Genomic DNA, 15,152 nt, shown 5'->3' with positions numbered 1-15,152 from the left:
AACATATTATAAATTGTTATACATCTCCAAATATTCAAGAAAATACATATAGAAAGATTTGAAACGCGGCTATCCATCCATGAAGCATACGATTCAGCTTGAACTGAATCTACATCTACTTCATGCGTTTCTTCCAATATTCGACCCATAACGAGTAGAGTCTAGTTACTATTAGCCTCCTCATCTCGATGAACATTGATAAGAGGAACAGGAGCAACGGTAACATCTCCAAACTCATTAGAAACATCGAGAAAATATAGCATGGAAACAAGTAAAACACATGTAACAAACATGGGAATTGGTCCAAATATCCACATGAACATGGGAATGGAGAAATAAAACGCCCTCAAACCAAGTGACCAGAAAAGACTCCCCCTACTAACGGTTCGAGCCACATACTCGATTGTGCTTTGCCTGTCCAAGCCACGACCCGTCTTAAATGGGACATTAATCAAAAGACCGGCATGACTATAGAATCGAATTGACTGCATGTTAAGCATGAAGGCCATGAGGAAACACGAAAGGATGCAGAAGAATTTGACATTTAGAATTAAACTACTTTTGTCGCCAAAAGATAGTTTCGAAGGACGATAACCGCCGCTGTTTGTCATTAGAACCGCGATTACTGAGCTAAGTGTGATTGCTGTTGATGCTAGAACTGTTGAAGCCATTATGTTATTTCTCATTGTTTGCACAGCCAATATTCCACTTTTTGATACATCCTACAAAAAAAAAATTGGAATTATAAGCATTAATTGTTTAAATAAATAAAATAAAATAAATTATTTCAAAATCTCCCTAGATTATAAAAAATGAAAAGAAATTTTTTGAAAAATGATATTTTTTACTATTTAAGATTATATAGTTAAAAGTATTTATGTTCAAATTTAAAATAAATATTATTTTTAAAGAAAACAAAAATTCAACATGCATATTACAAATTGAATCATTATTTAAATTATATTAGATTATAAATCCCATTAATAGGAAGGTGTAATGAATTAAAATTTATTAAATTAAAAAAAACTATAACTTTTTTTTATTTTTTTGTTAGTGAGAAGTAGATGAAATAAATGTATTTTTTATTTTTATTTTTACCGATCTCAAATGTTCAATTACAATCATGATCTAGCTAGGGTTCTTCAAATGTTCATAAATCATAATGATTATTCAAAATTAGCAACAGCAAATCAAATCAACCAATACTCAAAAACAGAGATATGCTTTGGATCGATCGATGATCGAATCGAATCAATCGTCGTCTAATTTCAAAAGTAATGCATGCTCTGATCTAATTAGGATTCATTCATGTATGTTATATTACGATCGAAATCGAATGAAGAAAAACGACGAAGGATGATGATCGATGATCGAATCAATCGATCGTCGTTTGAATGCATGCTCTGTTCTAATACGATTGAATGAAGAAATTAAAACGAAGAAGGATGATAATCGAATCGATCGGTACCTCCATCATGGCGTGAATCCAGAAACGGCGATTGATTGCATTAATACCGATGATAGTTCTAGTAGGATGATTCCTGACCTGACGGATTAACCAACCGTGATACGCCACCATTATCATCAGTCCAGCCGGAACTAAGATGTAATCTATAATCGAATCCTTCATTCCCATTTTCAGACCTAGCTCCCACTCTCTCTCTCTATCTAGTGCAAATGAATGTTAAATATAAACGGTTGAGCCAATTTATTTATTGGGAAATTTGATGAAAGGATAATAAAATAATGGTCATTAAATAGGTGTCAGTTTCATAAATTTAATTATGCAAATGACCATTTTTAAATATTATAACAAAATTATTCGTCGCAGGCCTAACCTCGATAGCAAGATCGTCTCACGAGGGAAAAGTACGTGAAAAGTCCAAAATGATCGTACCCTTCGCGTTACGCGACGGAGTAATTTCACAAGTTTTCCCTTCGCGTGACGATCCTGCCCTTCGCATTAAGCGACAGGATTATTTCGTCGGAATATTTTGAAATTGTCATTTACGCAATTGACAATCGCATTTAAGACCAGGGTCATTTTGTCAAATTTCTCAATTTATTAATTCCCCATTCTCTTACCTGTATTTTTTTATTTAAAATAAATTAGGTAAATATTTTAACAAATATATATATAAAATTGGATATAAGTTAGTTTATGTGACATGATCATTCAAGAAAGGATAGTTCTGATTTGGGATATATATATATATTAGTATTAATATTAATTTATTAATTAAATATTAAAATAATATTTATATGATAATATATAATATAAGAAAAATGATAGAGAGCCCGACTTGAGACAGCTACTGAGAGAGCGATGCCTACGTGGGTTTGACAGGTAGAATATTTTCTATCCTATTATTAATTATTTTCTCTCTTCTATTATTAATTATTTTCTCTCACTTCTTATTAAATAATTTCTATCATATAAAATAATAAAAAAAAGAAAAAAGATCTCTCTTCTTATTAAATAATTTCTATCATATAAAATAATAAAAAAATATTTGATAAATAAATGAATTGAAAAGTCATAAAAATAAAATAAAAATAAAAGAGATAAATTCATAATTCAACTAATCAGTAATATTAATTAGGGTTTAGGATTTAGGATTTAGGGTTTAGTATTTAGGATTTAAGATTTTTAAGTTTAGAGTTTAGAGTTTAGGGTTTAGGATTTAGGGTTTAGTATTTAGTATTTAGGATTTAAAGTTTAGAGTTTAGAGTTTAGGGTTTATGATTTAGAGTTTAGGGTTTAAGATTTAGGGTTTAGAATTTATTTAAACATATTATTAAAATATTTAATGTGAGAGTTTGTTGTAAATTATTGAGTTATTTTAACCGGTTAAATGAGAAATAATAAATATCAAATAAATGAGTAAAATAATAATTGTGAGAATATGGATAAATGAGATAATTTAATTTGTAGAGATAGATAGAGAAATTGTAAATAAGAGAAGAAAAATTAATTAATAAGAGGAGAGAGAATATTCTAAAATCGTGTTTTAATTATTATTATATTTTTATTTATTTATTAATTCCACCTGTCGGCCACGTAGATCATCTCGCTCTCACTCTCGCGCTTTTTATCATTCCTCATAATATAATATAATATAATATAATATAATATAATATAATACTCAGCAACTATATACCACCGCCACCTTTGTTTTGTTGTAATCCAGTTCGTTATATATCCACGTCACTGTAATTTATTTAATAAAATAATGGAGGCATGCTGTTATATTAATATAATATAAATTTATTATAAGGTTGAAAATAATTAATTGAGATATAAATTTTAAAACGTGTTGCCCTAGAATTTTGGTTTGTAACGCACTCACCGCTTTGGGAAAAACTTACTTATTTGACAAAAACTATTAGATGTAAATTCTTCATCATTTTATAAAAATTCTCATAATTTAAACTTTAATAAAAAAAAAGTTATGATTTTAAATAAAAATAGATGGTTGCTACAATATTTTTGTAGAATAAATTAAACATATAAAACATAGTAATTTTAAATAAGTATGGATGTTTGTTGTTAAGGTTGCTACAACATCCGAATTCCAATTTATTAGGTGCCCGACACCCAAATCCTCTGAATTCCAATCCAACTGTATCAAGACTGTCAAAATAAAAAATTTACGTAAATTTATTGGAAAGTTATAAACTCATAAAATTTAGAGTTTATTTAAAATCGTAAAAGTTTAATTTAAAAAAATAATAGTTATATATTATTTATATTTATATATATATATATATAATAAAGTATTCTATACTTAATCAATTTTTAAAAATTATATATTTAAATATAAAATTAATAATAAATAAAAAACACTATTAAAAAAATTATACTTATATAATTAATTATATTAATTTATTTATTTAAATAAATAATAACTTTATTTTTTAATTTTTAATTATAAATTTTTTTTTAAACGTAAAATCGAAATATAAAATCGTAAAATTTTATTATCGAAAATTTAAAATCGTAAAAGTTTACTTATTTAAGAGTTTATTTAAAATCAGACCTGTTAACCTTCCGTGGAATCATAAAATCGTAAGATTTTAATAGTCAACTCGAGATTTTAATAGCTTTGAACAGTACACCCATAAACCCCTAACTCAATTGGGTCACATCATCGAAATTCCAATCCAACAGGTACACCCATATGCTCAACACAATTGATCACATCATCGGAATTCCAATCCAACTTGTATCCCATAGGTCTCGACTCAAATGGGTGTCACGTTTCAAACTCAAATTTGTACGTGGGACGTGCAGTCACTACATGTTATACATTAAATTTGATACTTATATGTATAAACTTTAAACTCTTTAATTCTTCTAAATTACTTCTGATCTCTGTCTGAAAAGAATTCATCTAATTGGAATGAGCTAAACGCGCTTAGTATTAAATAACACTCATTTTAATAACTAAACTAAGTTGTGTAGAAAAATATCTAATAATGAATAAATTCTTCAAATTCAAATCATTTCAGCACAACCATATATATATATATAATAATGAATAAATCATTCACATATAATCATACAATCAACTATCTCAAATATTTTCAAATATTCTTAACATTCATATTTAAGATAAGTCATATCATTAGATGTCTCTGATGTCTTCAACTTCTCTAACATGTTTCATATATATAAGTTATATACTCAAATATCTTTCATTATTTCAAACATTCATATTTTTTTTCACATATAGTTATACATTCGTAAATCTACGTCTTCAATTATTTCTAACATTTATATTTCATGCAAATCATCTCATCATATATCCATAATATTTTTCACTTCATAGGAAATTTGAGTGATGGAATGTGATAGAAAATGATATCGGTACTCAATATGATTAATCAAAAAAATAAAATAATTTATCTATCTTTTTTCACACTTTTACTTTTTCTAACTAAATGTCACGTCAACACAATTTCTTTATCCTTATCGCTCTCTTTCATATATATATATATATATATATTACCTTCATTATTTACTATTCTATCATTTCTTCATCACTAAGATTCTCCTAAAATTATGTCTCAATAAACATATTTTTCTTTATCAATACCTATCAATATTTTATTGTCTCAAATTTCTTTATACATTTTTAGTCTTTTTTAACAACTTATCATCAATATCAAATAATGTAACTCATTCAAGACTAAGAAAAGAATAAAATTTACGTTTGCAATATTCTTTGCCCTAACTCAAAGCCAAATTCTCAAAGTCAAACCATTATTTTCATTATTACCTTTTCTCTCTTAATTTCCTTCTAACCTTTCTTTATAAAAAAATACTTTATATGGCTAATAAAATATCATGCCAATGTCAAGTGTGACATGCCTAAAGGCCCTAAACCCATTAACATTAAATAAATTGACATATCTTTTAAAAACAATAAATATATATATATATAAAATGAAAAATGATAATCTTAACGAAATATTTAATAAAAATAAGTTCACGAATCAACGTGGCATGACATTTAGGTAGGAGAAAGAAATTTTTCAAAATATTTCGAAACGGCTTCATAATGTCCCGAAACGGTCATTTTGGGTCCCAAAACGGCCATTTCGTGAAAAAAAAATTATTCCAGAAATGACCGTTTCAGAATCCGAAACGGTTATTTCGGAACAAAAAAATTGTTTTTCTTTATTCTTCCCGAAATGAGTTCTTTCGAGACCCGAAATGAGTGCTTTCGGGACCCGAAATGAGTAATTTCAAAACCCGAAATGAGCGTTTTCGAGACGTGGAGACACCTAACAGGCCATGTCGGATTCGTGGACCTGCTTTCGTTGAGTTTATCGATCCTCATATATAATATCTAATTGTTACCCTGGGTCACATCATCCAAATTGTTACCCTGGGTCACATCATCCAAATTCCATTCGTTGAGTTTATGGATCCTCATATATAATATCTAATTGTTACCCTGGGTCACATCATCCAAATTCCAACCCAATGAGTACCCATATAGGCCCCAAATCACATCATCCAATCCTCATATATAATATCTAATTGTTACCTGGGTCACATCATCCAAATTCTAACCCAATAAGTACCCATATAGGCCCCAAATCACATCATCCAAATTCCAACCCAACGGGTACCCATATAGGCACCAACTCAACTGGGTCACATCATCCAAAGGGTACCCATATAGCCCCAACTCAACTGGGTAACATCATCCAAATTCCATATATGTCCAGACTCAATTGAGTCACATCATCCAAATTCCAATCCAATGGTACCCATAAACTCCGACTCAATTGGGTCGGGTTAAAATGTGAATTCTAGCTGCTAATGGGATAAATAGTAACAAAAAGAAAATAAGAAAAGAATAACAGCTTGATTGTTTTGAAATAAACCAAACATAATGTTTGTCTTATTAGAAAGATCCAAATTCCCGGACAGTGGAATGAAAACAATTAGCCCCAGTAGGGTTTTAACCATCAAATATAAATACATCTATCTATGTACAAAACAAACCCTCTGAACCTGTTAATTACTGGAAATTTGATCCGAACCAACATCAGACTGAACCACAGAATTAGACGAGTTTTCAAACCGATACATAAACGACTTGGCCACTTCAGCAGCATCTTCGACTCGAAGACGGGTACCCTGCTGTCCTACAACCACAGCCGCAACCTTAGCCGCAAACATACCCATTCCTTTCAAATCCGACACACCCTTCAAGACTCCATACAAGATTCCCGAAGCGTAGGCATCCCCGGCCCCACAAGTATCCACAGGCACACAAGGGGAAGGAGGAATGTAAACTGCTTCCCCTTTAACACCGATATAAGAACCTTCTGGTCCATCTGTGACTGATACCATAGGGACAAAATGGCTTAAGTACCTAGCAGCACTAACCGGGCTTTCGTTTGAGGAAAAGTTGCAGAAGGCTCTCGCCTCGTTAGTGTTTGCAAACACAATGTCCGCGTAGTTCCCAATTATCTCCCTAAATCAAGATAGATATTAATTAGAACGGTCATGCAAAATAAGACACGGTTTCAGATTCGTTTAGGCTTATGAAGATTTGGATTCACATTCATTTGGAAACACTTTTTTCCGATCAAATATCTTATGATTTGAATCCAGATGAAACCACGTTTGGAAACACCTGTTGCTAGGTAGCTGGATTTGGAATATATATGTATAATTAAGCTATGTTTCCGAACATTATTTTATCTAAATCAACAATTAATGAAATTCTTGACAAAAAGAGAAGTGTTTTCAAGGAAATCTATCTACGCCTTGTTTGGATTGGGGTTATTTAAATAACCTAGAGAGTGAAAAAAATAATGATGATTGATGATTTTGAGGAAATGATGATTATTTTTGGTAAAAAGACTTAAAGGGTATTGATTTATATAAATAAAATAAAAAATAATAATTTTAAATAGAGGGTATTTTAGTATTTTAGTTAATGAAATGAGTGATGTGATTGGTGAAAGTGATTGATTGGAAAATTGGTTTTGTATAGATTATTTAAAAAATCTAAGAAGAACAAGGCCTACGTTTATATGTTTGAAAAAGTTATTGAATTGCAATTTCTATGAGAGAATGATGTAATTGAAACTACTGAATTTTTTTTATGAAGTATCTTACGGATTTGAATAGAGATGAGATCACGTTTGGAAAAAGAGCTTAACGAGACACATTCAGAAAATTATTTACAGTTCCTCATCTAGATGCGGATACAGACCCATAAATTGTTTTGAAATGGGACCCATGGGGTATATTTGAAATCAGAGTTGCAATTTCTAGATGAGGATGATGTAAATGAAACATTTTTTTTTCAATTCAATTTGAACTATCAAACAAATAAATCATTCTAATTCCACCTGAACCAATAAAACTCCATCAGCATTTGCATCAATAAGAATAGCCTAGAGAACAAACTAGATAAACAGAAACATGATTTAGTTGAGGGTCTTACCAAAAATCGTCATAATGTGTCTCGATACAAGAGACATCAGAGGCGGTAATGGCAACCAAAGCGCCACTTCTACGGGCAACTTCACATGCTTTTGCAATGGTTCTAATTGTGTCGGGAAATTCAAACAAATATCCTTCAACAACTAAGATGTTTGTTTTGGAAATGGCAGCAGCCAAAGAAGGTTCAAAATTGATAGACGAAGATGTACCCTGGAAATCAAAATTAGTCAAATCAACACCAAATGAATTAAGTCACAATTTTTTTTTTTTAATAAGAGCTTAAATCTTGATCACTTAAAAACAATGTCTCTGTAGTAAGTAGTAACTTGAACAACTCATGACAAACGTTTTTCAATGAAGAACTCGTTCATCAAGTGATATTGAATTGGTATTCTAATGTGTTTATTTTCCTGAGGTGCCTTTTTCGTTGTCATGTACAAGATTTGGCATGAAGAGAATAATTGAGTCTTTGGAACTATTGTGTCGTTGGAAAGTATTTTATTTCTAACTAGGGTTTATTATCTACGGGAGGCACACCATTCCAACGCAAGGATAACCCACCTTAAATCAAGGTGTTTTTAGTGGAAATCAAACCTTCCACCTCATCCTCTTGGGTCAATGACTTTATCCATTAGAGCTACACCCACTAGTACAATCTATAGGGCCTAATCCCTTCTTCTGGCTCATTTTGATGCACCTATTTTGTTGTTAGATGGATTGCTTATTTTGATATAAACAAATAAACATATATATGAACAAGCAGTTTTCAAATCATTTGAAGAAACATAGCTCACCTGATGTGCCTTTTTCTTTGTCATGTACAAAATTTGGCATGAAGAGAATAATAGAGTCTTTAGAACTAGTGGCGTAGGAAAGTTTTTTATTTCAAACTAGGGTTTATTTTCTACAGGAGACACAACATCCCACCACTAGGATATCCCACTTAAATCAAGGTGTTTTAGTGGAAATCAAACCTTCGAGCTCATCTCCTCTTAAGTCATTGACTTTATCCACTAGAGCTACACCCACTATAGGGGCTAATCGCTTATACTGGTTCATTTTGATGCACCTATTTTGTTGTTAGATGGATTGCTTATTTTGATATAAACACATAAACATATATATAAACAAGCAGTTTTCAAATCATTTGAAGAAACATAGAGGTCATTCAAATCACCTGATACGACAGCATAGTGCGTTGGGCATCCGAAGTCGTCAACACTATAACAGTCCCAGTCGTTCCATTCTTAACCGGAGGCGAAAGAAAATGAACATTTGCACGCCGCAGTTTCGCTCTGTAGAAGAAACATTCATCAAAAATGAACCCATGTTCCATTCAAATCTCTAATCATATTCAAATAAAATTAACAAAAAACCTGTAAAATCCACCCAAAGGATCCCCACCAACACTACCAGTCATAGCAACATTTAACAAAGGACCTCCAATTTGACGACCACCTAACCTAGCCAAAGCAACAAGACTATTCGATAAAGAACCACCTGCAGCTGCTTTATAGCTACAACCATCCATTGCTCTCAAAGCTTTACCCCTTTCTTCATGATTAACAACTTTCCTTGTCCCTTTCTCCACTTCTAACCTCCCCAAGAATTCATCATCAACCATTCCAGAAAAATCTACCTGTCTTGCTAATTTCTCTTAAACAAGAGTTCGGAATTGAAAAAATTGAAATTGAGAAAGGAAGAGGAAATACCATAGCTTGTCCAAGACCCAATACATCCCATCTCTCAGGTAAAATATACCCAGTTGAAGATTCGAAATCTTCTTCAATTTCGTCTTCCTCGCTACCAATATCATCATCATCTTCTTCTTCTTCGTTGTTACGGCCATGGAGTTGACCGTTGTGGCTGCTGGAAGAGTGAGAAGTGGAAGGGAGTCGAGAAATGGAATCGTTGTCAATCGATGATGTGGAAATGAAGAGTCTTTTCCGATGAATGTAGTTAGGGTATCTCGATAGTTTGCAGTAACAGTATGAGGGAGATGAAATAGTAGTGAGAAATTGGGAAGACCGAGGGGGAGGTCTAAAGATTCCTATGGAGGAAAATAATGGGGAGCGAGAAACGGACATCTCTCTCTCCCTTCTCTTTCTCTCTGTTTCTGGATTCCAGATGTTGAAGAGGAAGAAGAAGAAGACTCCACGTTGGAGGTTTTTATCTACATATTCAGAATACTCAACAAATTCATGAATGGAAAATTACATATATTTATTTATTATAAATTAATTTAATTATTACTTTTTAAATAATATTATTATTATTAAATAAATTTTAAGAATTATAAATGTCCCATTGTTATTTAGGGCTAGAATTTAGATTATTTCCTTAACACGGCTCCTCGAATTTTGAATTTTGTTAGATGAAGTATGAATTATCAAATTTTTAGTTATTTTAAACTTTTTACATATGGATAAAAGGTCTTGTATCATTTTTCTAACTAATTTATTATGTTCATAATGAAATAATATTTATATACGTTTTGGACATATATATTTTTTTTCAAATTAATTGTTTTATTGAAATTACATTTCATTTTGTCGAGGTTGGTTAGGGAGTTAAAAATGTGTAATATGATAAAAAAAAATATATATTTTAGAAAAATTGAAAAGAGATAGATTTGGCATTAATTATTTAAAAACTTCGGAATAACATAATTTTGTGTATAGATGTGTTTGGTTTACGAATTTATATGTATTTGTGTATAGATGTGTTCGGTTTACGAATTTATATGTATATATGTTTTAAATTGAGTATTTTTTTCAAAATATACGTAGGAATGACAATGTGTACCTTACCGGTTGGGTAGTGAAGTACTCATCTCAATCTCGACTTTCATTTTATTATCCGACTCCGACTCTGAAGGTATCACTATTTTTATCTCAATTCTCGATTTGTCGGGTACCTGATCCCCGATGAGTATTCCATTACTCGATTAGAAACTTAAAAGATTATAGAAGTTAAAAAAGAAGAAACATAATTGTAATAAATAGTTAAATTAGTAATATCGAAATGTTAGAAAAACAAACAAAAACATTACTTACCCATATCTTGTATATCTTGTAGATCTTAAAAAAGTTAGCAATTTTATTGTTGCTATATAATGAAGAAAAATTAGAATGAATATTGAAAAACAAAATTAAATATGAAAAGTGATAGAGAGAAATAATTTTGTTATTAATTTTTTTTTAAAATATGAGATAAATTATTTTGTAATATAAACAAAATAATATTTGAGTGGAGTATAGATAAGATCAAAATATTTATGATGATATTTGTATTGATTAGATATTTAAAATAACACATTAAATTTTAATAAAAAAATATTTTATTTTTTATATATCGGGTATCGAATTTAAGTTTCGCATATTTCTCATCCGATCACGTATCCGATCAAGTACCTTATCTCATAACCCATGCCCGACCTTATACTCAATCGGATACCTTCTCCATACCTATGTCTAACCCAGTACCCGATTTAAAATACCGAACCCGACTATCGGGTACCCATAGATATCGGGCATACGAATACCTGTTGACATCACTACATATACGCATTAAAAAATGTGGAACATGGACGTCGGAACTCATTAAGATGTAATATGTATGAATAATTGAAAAAATCAGGAAAAAAAAAATATTATTGTTTTTACATGATAAATTAATTTTAAAAATGAAATATTAAGTTTAAATAAATGTCAGAAAGATTTAAATAATTAAAATTGTGATGAGTTAATATTCTTAAGTTTGTACTAATAAATATAATTAAAAGATTTTGATTTTATTTAGATTTTGATTTACTTTCAATATTAAGATTTTATTTTCTTCCTATTCCCATGTTTTCAATTAATGGTAATTCCATAACCATCATTAACAAGATCAGGCTATTCTAATAAAATACATAAATTATAATCACTTTTAAATAAATAATATTAGTGTATATGGACAAAGATTAGCATTTATAAACTAAACTTATTAAAGGATAAATATCAAGATATAGATTTTAGTCAGTTAAATTAGTATTTTATTTAACTATAATTAAACTAAGATCTGATTTGAAGATCTGATTTTGAGTTGAAATAGGATTTGAATTCTATTTAATATTAGTATTTGCAAAAGCTTTCTTATTCATTCATTTAATATCCAATTATTTTATAAAAGACTAAATGTCTTCAATTCTTTACAATAAATGTTTCCAAATTAAAGTATAACCAAAATTCATTTCCATCTAGGATCAAATTGTTATATAGAAGTTGAACACTCAATTAACAATGTGTTTCTAAAATAGGTACATTATTACTAAAACAAAGAAGCAATTAACCAGTTTTCTTGGATACAACAGACATACTTTCCGAAATCGTTACAATAACATGATCAAAGAAAATAAAAAGAGCTAAAAGTTCAACAAATGCAAATCAAATCTACCAACATTCTTAAACTGGGTTAATTCATGATCATAGAAGAGATAGATAATTAACCCAAAGCCCTCTTTTCTTCTTCTTCAACCATCCAAGTTTTCCAATTGAATGCTACTCTTAAGAGGAACATACTCTCCCAAATAGCCACCAAGATGATCAAAAAGTGCGGTTTTATCAATTCCTTCATGGTGATAACTCTTACAAACATAATAAAACACACTTTGCACCATTAAACCAACCAAATTCACAATGACCAGCACCCCAACCAAGAATCCACCCATGGTTATCCTAAAAAACACGCCATAACTAAACCCTCCATGAACCACAACAGCTCCAAACACCCCGCTTATGATACCACAAATAACAAGATAAGCAAACACCATGACAGAAGCCATTCTTGTCCTTCCCCTTAAAAGTTCATAGCTTTTCTTCATAGCAGAGAATCCATAAACAGGTTCAAGCACAGATACCACGCTAGCCATATGCCATAACGCGGTTATGTAAACATGAACCACTAGAAATAGCAGAAATATGACTATCATCGCGAAGAAGAAGAGTAGGACATTTTGGGTATCGACAGCCACCATAAGAAGGAATACAAAGCCGATGAAAACTAAGTTGTAAACAACCATTGTGAGAGAAACCCATACAAAGGTGATGAATAGGCGTTTTAACACTTTTGGGATCGCAGACATGGTGGAGGAGAATGATACGGGTTTGGAAGTGTAAAGAGATGCTACTGTGAAAACAACAGCAGCCGTGGAGAGAAGGGATGATGCGAAAAGGAACAAAAGATAGAAGAACTGAAAGAGTAGGAGTTTAGTCCATTCAGATGTATGTGAACCAGAACGGCTATCAATTCGGACAAGTAAAGGATGAGTGAATAGCGAATGAGCTAGGATCGCGAATGAAAGGGGGAAAATTAGGGTTAGGGTTATAAGGTAAAACGTTTTAGGAGACTGTCTGGGTACTGCTGTTGATTCCTTAAGAATATCTGCTATGCTTAGAAATTGAAGCTCTTCTTGTGGTAGATCCATGGCTACTGTTGAAAATGACAGTGGTGAATGTGATCTCAATTATCTCTCCAAATTAATAAGAAAGATCACAACTACCACAGATGATTTCTATAAAACTAAAGGCATGCCTGCAAATTGAAGAAAAAAAAACTATAATAAATACCTAGAAATTATTTGAAAACGACATTCTACTCGCTTAAAAAGGGAAAATTTGAATGATTTCAAGAATGAATTCTAACCGGAGCTAAGAACAAAGCTATAATCCAGATGAAATATAACCTGGGTTTCATTAACAAGAAACGAATTGAGATGGGTAATCTGTTCATTCTTGATCAATTAAAGAATCGATTGAAAAAATGAAAAATTTACCTTGCGATTGGAGTTCCAACATGCCCTAAGCTGATAATCTTCACCAGATTGAACTTAATCCGATGAAGTTACGAGAAATGGAGATTTGAAGAATTTTTTTTTTTTTTTTTGATTTTTGGATGCTTCCGAAAAGAGGAAGCTTTAGGTTCCGTATGGAGGTGATCGGATTCAAGAACGATATTAAATTATGTTTTAGTTTCAACTTTGAGTCCGGTCCTTATCAATCTTTTATTCGGTCGGTTTTGTTTTTTTATATTCAATTATTGATTGACTTATATTTTTTAAATGTTTTTTAGAAATATATATTCCCTAGAAGACTATGTTACCTAGAGAATAAATTTTAATTAAATTATTTTTTAAATCATAATTTATTATCTTACATTAATATTTTTTATTTTTTTTAAATGGTACATTTATATAAAAAATAATAAAAATCATTAACACCGACCATGGCATTGAAGAAGAAGAAAAACATACAATCTTAAGAGATTATTATGACACTTGGTAAATCTTGGTTAGATTTTGCTATCTTTTCTTTGAAGTTATATACTTTATTATTTAGTCAATCTTTTTTTTTTCTTTTAATTCTTTTGATTTGTCCTTATTTATATTAATAATAATAAATGTTTTATTGATATGTCATATGAAAATAAAATAAAATAAGTATTCAGAGTCAGCGAGACTATCGAATTAACAAACCAGGTCAGTTGGCTCGAATCACATTGACGAATTTTACTGAGTTTTTTACCATTTAACTAGTCTATATCTTTATTTAAATTTATCCGATATACTTGTTTGAGTATTTTATTTTGGTGAGATTTTTGTATCATTGTTCTTGTAATTCACTATTTAGGGTGAAGACTTTGTATTAGTGAATCTTTTAGGTGCTAGAGAAGATTTTAGTGTAATTCATTGAAAGTTCTTTTAAAGGTTTACGAGTCCAGTGGTTTGTTATCCTTATTAGATTTTTCACACTTAAATTGACGTGTCTTTATATATTTTATTTTATTTTATTGCTATTAAATCGTTGTTATTTTTTAAAAAAATGTCAACTTTTATTAAAAAGAACGCAAAATGCGTTCAAACGTTATAAAAGGGAAATAAAAAATAAAATAATAAATAAGAAAACAACATAAGAATATTAAATACCAATAAGATCAAAAAATTATCATCTCGTATAAGCCCCTCTTTTTCGGATTGAGACGAACGCATGTAACATAAATTTTTTGATACGCTCGTATCCATAATTTTTCCCTTCAAAAACTCTTATATTTTTTTCTTTTCAGATTGTCTACCACATGATGAGGGGATTGGTTTCCACTTTCCAGTCATCCGCAATTTTGTTACTAAAACACAATTTAA

The 15,152-nt window shown here is 30.4% G+C and overlaps 3 protein-coding genes across 4 annotated transcripts; all 3 read right to left on the bottom strand.

The window, feature by feature from the left end:
• Window positions 1-161: 161 nt before the first annotated feature.
• LOC124912743 lies at window positions 162-1,658 on the bottom strand. The gene is made up of 2 exons (XM_047453392.1): window positions 1,469-1,658; window positions 162-722 (listed from the first exon to the last, which is right to left on the bottom strand). Exons 1-2 carry the CDS (start codon window positions 1,634-1,636, stop codon window positions 162-164), a joined length of 729 nt encoding a protein of 242 aa, XP_047309348.1. The 5' UTR covers window positions 1,637-1,658.
• A 4,703-nt stretch (window positions 1,659-6,361) lies between these two features.
• On the bottom strand, window positions 6,362-10,127 carry LOC124911760 (uncharacterized sugar kinase slr0537). Its single transcript, XM_047452274.1, has 5 exons — window positions 9,688-10,127; window positions 9,352-9,614; window positions 9,153-9,270; window positions 7,977-8,185; window positions 6,362-6,995 (listed from the first exon to the last, which is right to left on the bottom strand). The coding sequence occupies exons 1-5, from the start codon at window positions 10,060-10,062 to the stop codon at window positions 6,533-6,535; spliced, it is 1,428 nt and encodes a 475-aa protein (XP_047308230.1). The 5' UTR covers window positions 10,063-10,127; the 3' UTR covers window positions 6,362-6,532.
• Window positions 10,128-12,265: 2,138 nt separating this feature from the next.
• Window positions 12,266-13,937, bottom strand: LOC124912168. Of its 2 annotated transcripts, XM_047452729.1 has the most exons (3): window positions 13,791-13,924; window positions 13,661-13,700; window positions 12,266-13,549 (listed from the first exon to the last, which is right to left on the bottom strand). In XM_047452729.1, the coding sequence occupies exon 3, from the start codon at window positions 13,440-13,442 to the stop codon at window positions 12,489-12,491; it is 954 nt and encodes a 317-aa protein (XP_047308685.1). In that variant the 5' UTR covers window positions 13,443-13,549; window positions 13,661-13,700; window positions 13,791-13,924; the 3' UTR covers window positions 12,266-12,488. The 2 variants fall into 2 exon arrangements, with proteins under 2 accessions (XP_047308685.1, XP_047308686.1); XM_047452730.1 differs by lacking the exon at window positions 13,661-13,700 and having other exon boundaries at window positions 13,791-13,937.
• Window positions 13,938-15,152: the final 1,215 nt, after the last annotated feature.

The sequence above is a fragment of the Impatiens glandulifera genome, chromosome 8, assembly GCF_907164915.1.
Source record: "Impatiens glandulifera chromosome 8, dImpGla2.1, whole genome shotgun sequence".
Taxonomy (NCBI): domain Eukaryota; kingdom Viridiplantae; phylum Streptophyta; class Magnoliopsida; order Ericales; family Balsaminaceae; genus Impatiens; species Impatiens glandulifera.
Note: the sequence above shows the minus strand (reverse complement) of the source record. Positions and strands in the feature narration are given on the sequence as shown.